The 15,923-nt window shown below is 44.9% G+C and overlaps 1 protein-coding gene across 1 annotated transcript in view; it reads right to left on the bottom strand.

Annotated features, from left to right (window-relative positions):
- hecw2a (HECT, C2 and WW domain containing E3 ubiquitin protein ligase 2a) overlaps window positions 1-15,923 on the bottom strand; it is a 37,441-nt gene that overhangs the window by 13,330 nt on the left and 8,188 nt on the right. Inside the window, exons 2-16 of the mRNA XM_044019514.1 lie at window positions 13,383-14,029; window positions 8,691-8,798; window positions 8,152-8,246; window positions 7,512-7,578; window positions 7,131-7,300; window positions 6,479-6,618; window positions 6,274-6,374; window positions 5,350-6,182; window positions 4,722-5,061; window positions 4,536-4,628; window positions 4,183-4,333; window positions 3,029-3,135; window positions 2,054-2,178; window positions 1,345-1,530; window positions 198-332 (exon numbers count right to left, since the gene is read on the bottom strand). Of these exons, the coding sequence (XP_043875449.1) occupies window positions 198-332; window positions 1,345-1,530; window positions 2,054-2,178; window positions 3,029-3,135; window positions 4,183-4,333; window positions 4,536-4,628; window positions 4,722-5,061; window positions 5,350-6,182; window positions 6,274-6,374; window positions 6,479-6,618; window positions 7,131-7,300; window positions 7,512-7,578; window positions 8,152-8,246; window positions 8,691-8,798; window positions 13,383-13,761 (3,030 nt within the window). The 5' untranslated portion in view covers window positions 13,762-14,029. The remainder of the gene's footprint in view (window positions 1-197; window positions 333-1,344; window positions 1,531-2,053; window positions 2,179-3,028; window positions 3,136-4,182; window positions 4,334-4,535; window positions 4,629-4,721; window positions 5,062-5,349; window positions 6,183-6,273; window positions 6,375-6,478; window positions 6,619-7,130; window positions 7,301-7,511; window positions 7,579-8,151; window positions 8,247-8,690; window positions 8,799-13,382; window positions 14,030-15,923) is intronic.

Raw genomic sequence — 15,923 nt, 5'->3', positions numbered from 1 at the left:
GCATTACCAGCAGCACTGATGTTCTACTCGATGGCTTCACCACAGGACCCCAGCATCATTAACATCCCATCTGTGCTAACACTGCAGAGAGTCACTGAGCATTTCTCTCCTCCACGCTGCCCTTTATAAACACTGCAGTGTTGTTGTTGTTGTTGTCGAGTTGACTCCAGGTGACGAGTGCCGGGTATTTCTCTCACCTCCCCAGCACTGTGGCTGCGCTGGCGGCTCAGGTGCTGGCGGTGGGCCAGCAGCCCGGTCGAGCGCGAACTCTGGAGCGGCAGCCGTGGATCGATGAAGGTCGTGGAGCGACAGTTGTGGTCCACAAAGAAGGGCTGCGAGAGGGAGAACCAAATACTGACAGTTATGTGAGGTCACACGCTGACGTGTGCACACTGTACTGTAATCACTGCACACACATGGGCCTCTTCAGTGCTAAAGGGATAGTTCATGTCTTTTTTAAGGTGGGGTTATATGAAGAACTGACACAAAGGCACTGATGACGGGCCTTTTTGTGCCTCCTACTCCTTTTTAAGAAGCAAATAACACAAAAAAAAAAATTTTGTTTGCTATTTTGATGGTTTGCTATTCTGAGGCAGACCTTAGGAAGCTGCCTGTTGATTGGCTACTGGGTTATGGACCAGAAGTGGTCACAGTCTAGGAGTTACTGTCCGTCAAGTCATTTCCCCCAAGTTTTCCCCACCGACATCCAATAAGGTGTATCTCTGAGATATTACGACCGTGTTCCAGACAGACAGTGACTCCAAACAGCCAATACAATAATTTTGAATGATTAAATTGATATTTTACTTGCAATTAGTGTATTTTGATTTTGTGGTTCATGTTTGTTTGCTCAATTTAATTCAAATTGTTTTGCTTCTTCGTGAAAAGTGATAATATCGTCAAAAATCTAATAACATACGCCAAGAACTCACATAAGACACACTTTATTTTGCCATTAGACTGCCTTTTCTGAGAAGAAATCAAAGTTCTTTTTCTCCTGCACCAAAGTCCATAGAAACAATCAGTGATTTTACATAACAGTAGCTGTTAATCCACCACTGTCTCCATCATTAAAACAAATATCTTATTTTGTGACTTCAGTGTTTTAAATCATAAATTCTGATTTACCGAGGTGACACAAACTTACCAAATGATGCAGAAGTAAACCTGCAGCTCCTGTGTCTCTGTGAGCTAAAAACACAGATTCTGTCTATGGACTTTGGTGCAGGAGAACATGTGGTTCACAAATAGAAACAAACTTCAGTCCTCAGCTGGAGAAGGCTGTCAAACGGTGAGGTAAAGTGACCCCGAACGATCACTTAAAAGGATCGCAGACACACGCACCTTCCCAGTGTGGTCGTGCTTCATCTCCCAACCTCGAGGAAGCTCCAGCTGCTTGTTGGAGAACATGTTGAGGAAGGTGACAAGGTCGCGGTTGTGCTGGTAGCGCTCAAAGTAATGAGCGTCCCGGCGCACCTTACTGATCATGTGCTTCAGGCAGGTGTTGCTCGTAAACATGCGGTAGGCACTCTGCTCAGAGAGGGTCAGAGGGGTCAGAGGGGGCAGAGAGGGCAGAGGGGTCAGAGGGGTCAGGTGATTAGAAGACATAAGAGACAGAAGACACACTTTGGTGTCACTTTGAGTTCAAGATTCCTCAAACTGTAAATTCCATGTCCAGTTCACTGATATTTTAAGCCTGTAAAAGTCAATTTCTCAGTAGATAGTAAGTTTACGTGCAAATAAAGTCAGTCGTATTGAGTTCAGGATTCTTAAATAAGTTTCTAACACGACTATTTTCCCTGTGTTTATCCACATACTAGCTGCAGTTTCCTGTAGCAGTTTTAACATCAAGCACATTTGAAGGCACCACGATCATACAGCATGCACCCAGGTAAAAAGCTAAATGGAACTCGGCCATCATTAATTTGACAGTTTACTCTTGTGTGTCTGCCATGAAACAGGCCTATAGATGTTGGAACAGAGATAGATTCTGGACAGAAGCCAGAGGTAAATAAGAGCTGCGGGGGGTCAAAGGTGTGTTAGTCAGACTGACAGGGTTTGAATGCAGCACGGTGAAGAAGTCGGGGCTGCACAGGAACTTGGCGCTGGGTGACTGGAGCAGCAGAGAGAGACGCGAGCGACCGCTGGTGTGAGCGACTGCACTCTCTCGCCGATATTCTGCAACAGAATCAACACACACACACACAATCAGTCAAGCCTTCAAAATAAAGGGTTTTTTTCCATAAAAAGGGGGGCTAACCTCTTATATGTGGACAAATATACACAGAGTCATTTCAGACCATTTTGTATTAATGATTTTAAGATAGTGACTGGCTCTTGCTGAACAGAAGCCCCTGCACATTTACTTTAAACAGGCACATGCTAATGCATGTGGATCCATGTTCTTTACTAAGCTAAGCTAAGTTCAACTTTCCAAGTGACAGCGAACGCACCACCACCTAATCGAATCACATTATGTGAATATTCCAGCACGGACGATAGCAATGAAATCCCATTTATTCACTGGTATAACAGACAGATTTAGCCTAAACAATGGTGGACACCATGTTATGAAGCTGTTCATGACAGAAACTCTACACTAACTTCCCTCCTCCGTCCTCCATCAAGCATGACAGAGATGCATGTATACGAGTGTTCTATTAACGCGTGAAAATGATGTGGACCTGCCACGTCCCGCACTGCATTTACAGTACATTCAGATTCACGGCTTTAAATCCGTTAGCACACACACACACACACAAGCTCTAACGGACATTACACAGCTGGCAGCTGGCAGGAAAGATAGTCTGTGTAAAGTCCACTTCAGCTGATTCACACATTTGTGTTGATCAACACAGCTATTCTGAGTCATGTTCAGGTTTGCCCTGGGACGTGGACGTGGACACTGCTGACTGATGGAATATAACCTGTTTGCAAATGGTGTTAAACGGTGTTACAGTTACTTTCATCTCTACAGAGATTAGTGTTTTCAGTCTTGTGGATTAGCATAGTCTTATTTTTAACTCACCAGAAATGGAGTGGGGTATCAGTTCACTGTCTGTTTCAGGGAGCAGATCGACCGAGGCTTCCTCCGCCCGATCGCTGTTGGTGATGGTCCTCCTGATGCTCTGATATCTGTCCGGCCAGAGTAAAGAGACTTTAAGTGTAAGTTTCATATAATACAATTTGAGGCATTTGCAAAGTAAGGAGGACAAAACATGTGATTCCCTATTAAAAGACTTTGATCGGTCAAAAATAAATGAGTTCAGATGAACCTCAAATGGAAGACAAACTCACAGATAAAAGAAAATTCATGGAAAGCATGTCTTTGTGTCAAGATTTGACTGTGACTGACAGGAATTTGTGCAGTGGGAACAACAGTGGGGATCTCTGCTGGCTGCTAATAGAATCTCTCGAGGTGTTTCCTCTGAACCTTTTAATACTTTGTCTTCCTGCTCCCGGGGATCTTTGCACCGAACCACAGATCACCTCAGTGTGCTCACTCCACACTCACATAAACCAGATTCATAAGCAGAGAACAAAACACACTACTTCTTCTTCTTCCCAGGCGTCAATCATCTGAGGGTTAAAACAAGCCACACCAGGAAATACACATTGCACGAGTACATGCGGAGGTTTTTTCGATGATTTGCGACTGATGGCCAAACGCTCCTTCAAATAAGCATGAAGGAGGAGGATATATAGCTTTTAGACAGGGCGATATAAATCTCTCGACTCAAACGCTGTGGTGGGAGGAGCCAAAGGTGATCAGCAAGAGGAGAGGCCGCAGTAGAGGATCAACCGTAAAAGAGGTCAGTGTCATGAAGTAGAAGAAAACCCCTTTGAAAGATGGGCACTGAGCTTTTTAAGCTGAGTCTATAAATTTAGTTTTTATATCTTGGACGCCATTGAAAGTGATGTTATGGCTCTTTCCCTCATTCATTTAGACAGAAACGTGGTCATGGGTTCCTTTGAGATTGCAGCTCAGATGTGTTTCAAAACGGGAATAAAAACATTACTTTAAAGGTCCAGTGTGTAAGATTTAGCGACATCTAAGGGTGATGTTGCACCTTATAAACTACTGAATACCTTAAAAAAAAGGTATTAAAATAAAATAAAGTGCTCCTTTCTAACATCACGGCAATACAACACTTCTTAATTAAAGGTTCTAATAAATTTGACCTGCGGTTGAGTTGCTCCATCTGCTGAATGGAGTTGGAGCGGGTCAGACCCTGTGGGGCAGGAGGTCCAGTGGGACGCTGCCATGTTGTGGTCCTGTTCACGTGGTCCACGAAGAAGATCCTGCCGTGGCTGTCGATACGAGCCTCCCAGTCTGAGGAGCAATGAAGCCAACATACACAGTTTATGTCAAATGCCTCGAGGGGTGGGGGGGTGGGGGGGACACGAGTGCAAATGTGGAGGGACAGACCAATTATAGACAAAATGTCAATTGTTAATGGACACACACGTCGTTACACATGTTAAGTGGACAAACGCGATGCTGCATGCATGCAGACACACACACACACACTCACTGGGGGGCAGAGGCTCGTCCACACGTTGGTATCGGTGGATATCTTGACGTACAGAGGGGAGGGAACGTACAGGATGGCCATTGACATGAGCACCTGAACACAGACACAGAGAAGTCTTGGTTTAACTCAGTGAATATGAAGACACTTTAAGTTATAGTGAAATACTTCCACAGGGAAACGGCGTACCTTCCTCTCCATCTGTTTCTGTGGTAGCTTGCTCTGAATCCACAGACGCCGCCGCCGCCGCCGCCTCCTCTGCCGGCTTTGTCTCCGCCCCTTCCTGTTCTCCTGCCACGCCTCCCGCAGCCTGCAGGCTGAGCCTCCTCACACTGACCTCCTCGACGACCACTTCCACCTGCTCGCTGGTCGTCGGAGCTTCTCCCTCCGCTTCAGCGACAGCAGCCACTTGTCCTCCTCCTCCCCCTCCCCCCCCTCCTCCTTCATCGTCCTGGGTGGTGGTTGTTGGGAGGCTGGACACTGGATGTCCCCCTGGATCTATGGCCGTCTCCGCTCCCTCCTCTGCATCCTATATAATAGTCCACAAAAAAAAGAACTTTGGAGGTGATGGGTGATACGAGTCAAGATCAGAGAGAGAGTATGTGCAACACTGGCTCCATCACCAAGGCAACAGAGAGACGAAAAGCTGAGAGAAATTCGACTTCATTCAAACAAGAACTGACTGTTCTTGAGACTTTCTCTTGAGTCAGAAAATATGCAAAATCATCTGCAGTGAACTCTGTTAGTATTTAATTCCACATACTAGAGTTTTCTAGTAATAATTTTGAGTCATGATGACCAGACACATTGAACTCACCACAGCAGTTGCCAGTGTCACCTGGCAGCTCTCTGATGATGAAAAGACCGTCTGCGGAGCCGTTGCCATGGAGCCGGTATCGATCTCCGACGACAGTTCCTCACCAGGCGTCCTTCCTTCCTCAGGCGCCTCCACACCCTCGAGCAAAGCATTCGCCTCTGTGAACGGAGTCTCGTCCACCTCAGAAAAAACATCAGGCTCTAACATGTCGTCCAAATCCAGACCTGGCACCATCTCGATCCCGAGGGCCAGGTCTTCCGTCACGTCTTCGGGCTCCTCGTCGACCACGGAGGGCCTGAGCTGCTGCAGCTGCAGGTGAAGCTCGGGGAACAGGTCGTCTTCATCGGGGCCGTCGACGTCCCGTGGCACGCCGTTTATCAGCAGTGGCGACAGTGGCACTGGAAAGATGTCTGTGGCCCCCGACCGATCCTCATCCTCGTCTGAATCTATGTGCAACATGGCACTGAGCCTCGTGTGTGTGGGGAAACTGGAGCGCAGTCTGGGCGACGCAGCACCCAGGGGTCTTTCGCCAGGGCCCTTGGGGGCCTCGATAGCATCCAGACCCTCAGTGAATGACCTTTGGAGCATTTCATGCCCCGAAAAGCTTATGGGCTCCACAAATCTAGCTTGAGCGCTGACAAAAGGCAGGTCCTTTTCTGGGTAGGCCGTGGCCCCGCCTTCACTCGTGCCCTGGGAACCCTGGGAGCCTGTAGGGGAGGGGCCCGGAGATGATACCAGCCCTGGAAGGTGATGCGGCAGGTCCTCGTCGTCTGATGGCGTCCCTGGTGCTCCGTTAAGCGACGAAATGCCAATGATTGAATCAGGAGAAGCACCTGCAGCAAGCAGCAGAGGTTACAAGATAATGAAAACAAAGTCTTTTAAAACTTAAAATGCAAAGAATAGTTGGTTTAAAGTCAGATTTACCGTCAGGTCCAGTGGAGGTGAGCTCCACCTTGAACTGCAGCTGACCACTGACATGTTCAGTAGGCAGCCGTCGACACAGAGAGAAAGTCACGGGCTGGACACTGGACAGAGGACAGAGGAAACGAGGAAGAATAAAGTTGATTCTCTAGTACCATGGTTCTCAAACTGTGGTACATGTATGTGTGTGTGTGTGTGTGCCACCCACCCAGGTATCTTCTCAATAAGTCTCTGCACAGGGATGGTGAGCTGTCCGAGGAAGCGTTTGATGATCGGTCGACTTTTGGCAAACTTGTCCTTTACCTCGATATACAGGATGTCTGTCATCAGTGCTACGAACGTGTATTTCTGCAGAAAGAGAAAAATACACACACATACGCGATCAGTCCATTCTCACTTATGTGTTCTATATATATATATATTCTCTGAGACAGTGTGTGTGTGCCTTGAACAAAGTTCACAATACGATCTTTTACCGTCTCGTCATGAAAACACATTAGAAGTGACATGGGGGAATGATGCACCTCTGGATGTATTATTGCAGCAGTGCAGTCTGTGATCCCTGCCATGTTTCATGATGTGGTTTTTGCTCACTTTTCTTTTCTTTGGTGATCGATGATGTTTTCCTCTTTGTATTTGAGCCGCTGTCAACGACACACTGGTCTCTGACAGGCAGGAGTTAGAAATGAGACTGTGATTTGCGAGGCACTTTAATCATGCCTGGCAATATTTCACACTTAGACGCAGCGGCTCCAAATCTATCACGCTTTTAAGAATCATGGGGAGTGAAAAGCTAGTGTGCTTTTACTTTGAAACAGGAACAAGATTGTGATTGATATTGGTGTGTGTGTGAAAAGCACCTCTCCGTGCCAGACAGGGTTAATGGTATTAGCAATGATGGCCGATCGTCGTTCCTGTCCGTGATGACTGAAGATGGGGAAGACGCTCCTCTTCCCCGGGTGGATGGACATCTTCAGATACGGGTCTGGATTAAAAAACATGCCCTTTTTCAGGCCCGTGGCTCGCAAATCTGCAAACAACGCGTAAAAAAGGACATTTATTACTCATACATTCCTTTGATAACGTTCTTCTTCTTGCTCTGCCAGGAAAACAGACAGCCAACATCACAGGGTTTTCTATAACTGCTTTTAAAGTTTACTTTAGTAATATTCCACTATAATATGAACTATGTCAGCAAAAAAACAACAAAACAAAAAATAAACCAGAACTTCTAAACTGACCTGTCAGAGTGAAACTGATGAGTTTCCGAGGATGTTCGACGCCCACCTGCTCTGTCAGCCCTTCCACCTGAGACACAGGACGAAACACTGTCATGACCACAGGAAGAAGAAGACAGCGTATTTCCAGGAGCCACACACGACTTTATACCACTTCAATCACAAGGAAAAACTAACTCTATGTCTATGTCACATCCTATGTCTACATCCTAAGGACATGTTTGTTGCTTTTCGTTGCCTTTTTTCAACAATAAACTGAAGTTTCTTCAGCAACACCTCTACAGTGTGGGTGGAGTTGGGGATTTAGATTTAAGCAGGTTCTAGAATGTATTAGGTGTTAATTGGCAAGAATAATCTTTTTTGTTTTAGTGTCCCCTCATGTATCTACATTTTTTTAAAAAAACATCATTAATGGAAAGAGAGTGAAATTTCTAAATTGAGACTCGGCCTCACATCTTCACTACAGATTCTACAATCAGTATGTCCTTCTCTCCACATCTCACGGACATCCCTTAACCATTACAACAAAGTGCCTAACCCTAACATACAGCCAATTCTTACCCTAAAACCAGGTTTTAACCCTGACAAAGCACAGCAAAATGTCCTCACATAAATATGAGTAAACACAGAGACACAGACAGACCAGGACTGCTGGATTCTTCACGGCGATGCAGGGCGTCGTGGCTCTCAGAGCTCCACTCACTCCGTGATAGTATTTGAAACAGATCTTGGTCTCAGCTGTGGAGGAAACAGTTTCATTAAGTAATCATCAAACATAGCGAGATTGATATTAAAAGCCACTTTAATTATAATGGATCTAATAATGGTTAATATTTAATGTATTAATTAGGCTTTTAACACTAATTATATAGATAAATGATAGTTTCCATACATTGATGTTCAGTTATAACACACAAATACTACCAATGAGTTACTAATATTTAGAAATGGCAAAATGGGCCCTCTTTTTTAAAGTAACATGTGTTATAACATGTTATTAATGATTTCTTAAATGTTAATAACCTATCATAGACAATGTATAACTCTGAAAATGAGAAAAGCTTATATGAAGCTATGTTTGTTGCCTGGAAAACCTACGCACTCTGAAAGGATATTTTCACAGAGAGAAAGAGACAGAGCCAAGTAATGGAATGGAAAGAATTGTATAATAAAGTAACTTACGCTCCATAAAGTAGGGCCCGGCCTCGAGCCGCCAAACTATCTGACCTTTCTGGGTCCCGTTCACCCCTCTGTTCTTACAGTCCCACACATTCGAGGGACTGGTTTCATCTGGGGGAAAAACAGTAAACAGTTTGTTAGCTCTGTGGGCGTGTTCATTCTGGAGATAGTCAAATCATTATTCTTGTCGTGCTGACATTCCCCACTCCTGATTTCACGACCAAACAACACAGACAACACTGCTGGGAAGAAAAACTGCATCAGTTCCACCTTAAAGTATGTTTAGTCTGCGCTCTCTGTCTTTAATCAGTGAAATCCGTTCCCAAAATAACTTTCCTCTGACCTCTGACCAGAAGGACAAACACGCGACTTCCTAAAAACAGGGAGGGGAAGTCCGCTGGAAGTAGCACTTCTCTGCTCAGATTAATGAAGAAGAATCGAGAACAGCAGAGGAAAAGTTCTGAGTGAACTGTACAGTGTATCTGTGTGTGTGTGCATTAGAGGTAAGGGCAGGTTGCTTATCATTGAGTGTCTGCTTAGTCAAGGAAAGTGGCAGCCCCTCAGGAGTATAAGACCCCGGAGCAGATAATGACCTTCATGATCGATATGAAGTGACCTGACACCTCGACTCGGCACCAGCATCTGTCACCCTCACAGCGACACACCTTCAACGCTTCAAAGCAATCCAGACAAGTCAGGACCTGGAGGTCAGGAATATGTTACTGGTAATTTACTGAACAAGTTAAATTAACATAATAATTAACCCTTTTAATATGTGTATGTATACAAAATAACTGAAGAGTGCCCAGGAGACTTTTTAGAAACCAGTTAGGCCCCACACTAGAAGATAATCTGGCCCTTCCAACAATGCTGGGTGTCTTCTGATTTCAGACTGGTTTGAACAGATTATATGGCCAAATTATCCTGTGGTGTGAGGGATTAACAGACGCTAATTTTAACGTCATCAGACACATTAGAGCTCACTGATTGGTTAGGGTTAGGGTGATTGGGGCGTGAGCAGAACCCCGCAATAACCAACGAGAGCATTTGTTCAGAACCGTAACTTGTACAAGACAAGTTAATTCCGTCTTCTCAGCACAAAATATCGCTCATGCAACAGCTATTAACTGACAACACTGACAGTCCACGTCTGTTTATATACTGAAGTCACGTTAAATCACACCAGTTTCTGGAATCTTCCCTCTGAAATGGTTTGATTAAATGCCATATGTGTGGTCCTGCCGATCTCGACTGGATCGTCTAGTCTGCGGGATTAAAACATCTAACAAAATAGATGATGTTGTATCTTAAGGCCTTGGAAACACGGCAGTTGGCCGACCTACTTCAACACTGCGTTAGTCGAAAAAGTTGTACTCAACTTCAGCCACTGTGCAACCAGCATGTAAATTCTGCACCAGCATAGAAGTGGATTACCTTCCCTTCCAGCAGGTAGAAGTAGTCCATGTTTGCAATTAGAAGACCTATTCAGGGACAGACTGCAAAACAAAGTCCCGTTATTGAGTCTCAAGATTTCCCCGACGTCCCTGGCAACCAGGCACATATTGAACAACAGCTGTCGAAAACACCGTGTCCACTCATACTGTATGTGCCGTGCTTTTGGAAGCATAATTTACTAAATTGACCCAGGGTTTGCAAAAAAACAAAACAAAATGACGCTGATGTGAGTGGTCATCCATCTATCCATCATCTACTGCTTTGTCCTCCATGTGAGGGTCACATGCTGGAGCCAATCCAAACTGACAAAGGGTGAAAGGCGGGGAACACCCTGGACAGGTTGCCAGTCCATCTTTTTCTCTCCCACATTCACACCTACGGTCAATTTAGATTGTCCTATTAAGCTCTGCATGTATTTGGACTGGGGACTGGAGAACCCGCAGAACCATCACACACACACAAGGAGAACATGTAAACTCCATTGAGAAAGGCCCTTGTTTCGACTGGGTCAAGAACTTGGGTCTTTTTGCCGCACGACAACAGCGCCAAGCCCTACACCACCATGTGGTCCGTGATATTTACTGTAGCTCTGCAGTGAACACTTGTCACCCAACTGAGCTGAGCAAAACTGAGGAAGCCAAGGGCAAAACACAATGTTCACTCAGAGTGCAATGGCTTTTCAGTGCATTATTTCATACTATTTTTAGCTGTGCAGGGGGAATTTCTCTCTTTTTTTTGTCCTTATAGTGGCTTTAAAACACATCATGATGAGTCACCTCTAGGGTTGCAAAGGGGCCGGAAATTCCCAGAACATTTCCGGTAATTTGCCTGGAGTGGAACTCTTGTCTGCTGCTGCATTTGTTAAGCTCTGGGGAAATGTTGGGCACTTTGCAATATGCTGCTGCATTATTTGTGGCATTGTTCACATTATTTACACATAAACAAAGACTTTCTGTCAACTTTAGCTGGTGTGAAATACCTCCACAGGGTGGCATTTTTCTGTTAAATACGATGACAAAAAATGTAGATAGTTAATTTATTAGCTGGACTAATGTAAAGGTATTCAAACCATTTTACAACTGATGTATGAAATATTGTGTGGTTACATAAAACTGTCTTAACAGGAGGCAGAAGAGCATCACATTTACGGTAGCTAGCATCACAATAAGCTAGCTTCTTTAATGAAATGGTGCTAGCTAGCTTAGATTTAGCATATGTGGTTCACCAGTAAACTAGCAATACATTTTGATTTAACAGTTGCTGGTTAAACTTTAACACCATAGAGCAAATATCATCGAAACTTACCTATGAATTCCTTTGGGTCAAACGTGTGGCTTTAATAGTCTGTATCTGTGTTGTGGCCTCAAAAGCCCTGCACTAAGTAGTGTGCTATGTCCCTGTGATTGAGAAATAGCATATTATACTCAACTATATTCACATCAAATCGGATTATTTTAGCCAAGATTATGCTACAGTATCTTTTTTACATTACCAACTTTGAAAAAAAACATCCCCAAAAATTCCTATTAATTCCCATGGAAAGTTTCCAACTTTGAAAATTCCAGGAATTTTGCAACCCAAATCACCTCACACTAACGTTGTCACATGACCACCACTACCGCAAATATTTGCAAACCTGATCTGGGGGGCCAAAATAAATTTCTTACAGGATGTAATTCTAGAGTGCAGTTTAGGTTTTCTGTGGGAAGGTCACTTCTGTGAAACGGGGTTGGTAGCAGATGCTTCACTTTTGTAAGGAACACGGTGAAATACTGCTGACTTAGAGACTACTTTGAGTCACAGGAGCTGATGAAAAAAACAGCCCAAAGGTGACGTCACAACAACAATAACACCCCCTTCCCTCTGTAAACACAGAGGCGGATAATTCACACACTCTTACACACAAATGTGGCGGCGGCACACACAGTTGCTGCTGTATTGCTTTTCACCTGGATGGACAAATCTGCCAGACACTTTGAGACACTTTGAGACAGACAGCCATCATCAGCACACAGGTCAATGCATCTCCACCCCTGTCAAATTCCCGTCTCTAAGCAGGATTATCATAGCGACCACCCTGCAGGGCCACAGAGACCTGCGTGTGTGTGTGTAATCGTACACGGAGGCGGCGCAGGAGGCAGTTCTGATGTTGACTCAGCCTCCAGTGCTGTGTAAAGTCTCATCAGCTCCCGTTTCAGTATTGACTCAGAGATGGAGGCACCTGCACAAGACTCTACTCTCAGCTTCCAATAATAAAACACCAGGATCAGCTGATAAGCTTTGAGGACAGGTAGGGTCACGTCAGCTCTGGCACAGAGAGCCAAAATAGCTCAGCGCTAAGATGTTTTTTGTTTGGGGGGGCACACTCGTTTGTGTTCCGCTGATTCAGATCATATACTGAGATTTGAACCTGAGCCACACACAAGTCACAAAGGCTTTAAAAGTGCAGTGTGTAACTTTACGTGATTGTTGTTGTTTTTATATTCTGCCTCCTTTTGGTGTTTGTGAAAAGAGACGACGTAACATTATTTGCAGGGCTCTCAAGTTTGGAACTTAGCGTGGAGTGAGGAGGAAACGTTTTAATAAGCAGCCATTATAATAAACGAAGTGATTACCTGACCTCAAACTTTTTTAAGAACAAAAGAAATTCATCACATAAGGAAAGTTCTGGTTCAGTGTGGATCAGGCCTCACAGTTTCCCACTGATGGAGGAGGGGATGGAGGACGTGGTGCCAGTGTGTCAGCTGTTAGAGTGGAACAGTCCTCGACACCAGCAGCAGTGACACCGGCACTGAATATTTAAGCTCCTCCAAATCACAGAGGGTGAATTCTGTCACTGCGACAGCCCTAGTGTGGAAACTCAGGATGTCGGGACAGAGAGCATTGTAACTGCAAATGTATGAAAGTCAGCAATCTAGTATTTTCCCACCATAAACTATTCAGTTTTCATACGATCTTGAGCACACCAAACAGTTTCAAAGTGATACACAAAGTTAACAATTATTTTCTGGCTCCCAAATACAGATCTGTATTTAGATCACACACAAAAGCTAACAATTTCTCCACTAGGGCTGCATGATTATCCGATTCATTGATTATTAATCAGTTACTTAATCAATCGTCAACTATTTTGAGTGTTTAGTTCGATCAACAAAAAAGTATGATTTTTCCTGACACAGCACACGCAGACTCATGCAGAAACACTTCAAGGACATGAGACCAAAAAAAAATATATCTGACCTATGTGGTAGAGTCCGATCCAGTCTGTAGCATCCACTTCCTCTTTAATGTCCCAGGATATGATGAGGTTCTGGCCACGGTTCAGTGTGTACTCCAGAGTGGACGCCGTTAGTGACGAGCGGCTCTGGGACGTCACCAGGTCTGTGTCGCTGTTGGCCCGTGGAAGTCCTATCGGACTACTGGACACGGAGACGGTGTCGACCACGGCCCCGCCCCTCTCCGCCAGGGTCCGCAGGTTCTCCGGGCTGAGGGTGTGCCGCAGGTGGGGGCTCCGCCTCCGCGGCGCGGACAGGTGCTCGCGGCCGACCACAGGCAGATTGGGAGGATTGTGTGAACGTGTCCTGGGGGGAAGGACTGCTGTGGCCAGGGAGGGACGCATGTTGCAAGTGTGGTGAAGAAGAGACGGCTACGAGAAGTGAAAAGAGTCAAAGAGGATGCAGAGATGAGTCAGGGGGTCTGGTTCTGCTGAATTCTACTTAAATCCTTGTTGTTGTTTTTGGCTTTTTTTTAAAGTAAGAGCCTCATAAATGGAGTGTGGAGGCTCCAGGTGTCCTTGCATCACAGCATCACAGTCAAGGTTGAAGACGTCCAATAAAGTGTCAACCTTTGCCACTTTTATTCCATGTTATCCAACTGGAACCTGGAACCTGGAAAAAAGACAGAGAGACATAAGTGATCTACAGCAGTTGTTCTGAAACTTTTTATACCAAGAACCACCTGAGAAAATATTCAGCTCTCGAAGTAACAATATTATCACCAACGTTAAAATACAGCGGTGTAAATAGTGGTATGATAAAGGTGTATCAGTGTTGCCAGGTGTGCGATAACTATCATATTCGTACTATAATTTCAGCCTCTGTACAATGTACGATCAACAATTTCTAAAAAAGGCCAAATGTACGATGACTTGGCTGGTTCATTGAACGCATCACAATTTGTGATTTGAGAGCAACTAACCAATCATATCAGCATGCCTGTGAATATTCACGTAAAAGATACTGCAGGCTGTTTTTACTGAGAGTTACGTCGTCTACGAGCTACTCACACCCAACACAAGCAACAATCACATGTGAGATGTAATCAACCAATGACTGAACAGACATTAGTCACCAGTGGGGCTGTTTGCTGTCGTCAGCACAAATAATCCAGTGCAACCTTCTTTTTCCACTCACATCCCATAATACAACGAAGAAGGGAATGTGTGTGTGTGTGTGTGTGAGAGAGAGGAAGGTTTGAATAGTACACAATTCATTTTATTTTTAGAATGCGTTTTTATTAGTTTATTGCTCGCACAATGTGCCACTGACTTGTTTGAATGATTAATGAAACACTCAATGAAAATCTATATGATCTCCACACTCGGGCTAACAGATACACCCCTGTGGACAAAGATGTCTCATCTGAGATTCATTATGAGAGCAGAGGAAAATAAATGTTTCAGTCCTCCATCACACACACGAGGGACAGAGGGAGGGATAGTAGTTAGGAAAGTAGGTAAGGATGGGTGGTTGGATAGTAAGTGGGTAGGTATGAATGGATGGATGATAGTAGGTAGGTATGGATGGATGATAGTAGGTAGGTATGGATGGATGGACAAGCGGATCGTAGGTATGAATGGATGGATGATAGTAGGTAGGTATGGATGGATGGACAGACAGGCGGATAGTAGGTAGGGACTGATGGATGGACGAACGCATGATAGTAGGTAGGTATGGATAGATGGACGAATGCATGATAGTAGGTAGGTATGGATGGTAGGTAGGTAGGTAGGTAGGGATGGATGGTAGGTAGGTAGGATGGATGGATGGATGGTAGGTAGGTAGGTAGGTAGGTAGGTAGGGTAGGTAGGTAGGTAGGTAGGTGGGTAGGTAGGGATGGATGGATGGTAAGTAGGTAGGTAGAGATGGATGGATAGGTAGGGATGGATGGTAGGTAGGTAGGGATGGATGGACAAGCGGATCGTAGGTAGGGATGGATGGATTATAGTAGGTAGGTATGGATGGATGGACAAGCGGATCGTAGGTATGGATGGATGAATGGATGATAGTAGATAGGTATGGATGTATGGACAGACAGGCGGATAGTAGGTAGGGACGGATGGATGTAGGTAGGGATGGATGGATGGATGGTAGGTAGGTAGGTAGGTAGGTAGGGATGGATGTAGGTAGGGATGGAAGGATGGTAGGTAGGTAGGGATGAATGTAGTTAGGGATGGATGGTAGGGATGGATGATGTAGGTAGGGATGGATGTATGGATGGTAGGTAGGTAGGGATGGATGGTAGGTGGGTAGGGATGGATGGGCGAGGTAGGTATGGATGGACGTAGGTGGGGATGGATGGTAGGTAGGTAGGTATGGATGGACGTAGGTGGGGATGGATGGTAGGTAGGTAGGGATGGCTAGACAGAGAGACAGACAGACCTCCAAGATAAATGTTGCTGTTTTAATTTTGTACAAACTATGAGACATTTGTTCACTCTGTACAGACAGAATAATGTAAAACGTGTGATATCAACTTTTCTGAAGTGATATACAATGTTCA

The sequence above is a fragment of the Solea senegalensis genome, linkage group LG2 (assembly GCF_019176455.1).
Source record: "Solea senegalensis isolate Sse05_10M linkage group LG2, IFAPA_SoseM_1, whole genome shotgun sequence".
NCBI classification, from domain to species: Eukaryota; Metazoa; Chordata; class Actinopteri; order Pleuronectiformes; family Soleidae; genus Solea; species Solea senegalensis.
Note: the sequence above shows the minus strand (reverse complement) of the source record. Positions and strands in the feature narration are given on the sequence as shown.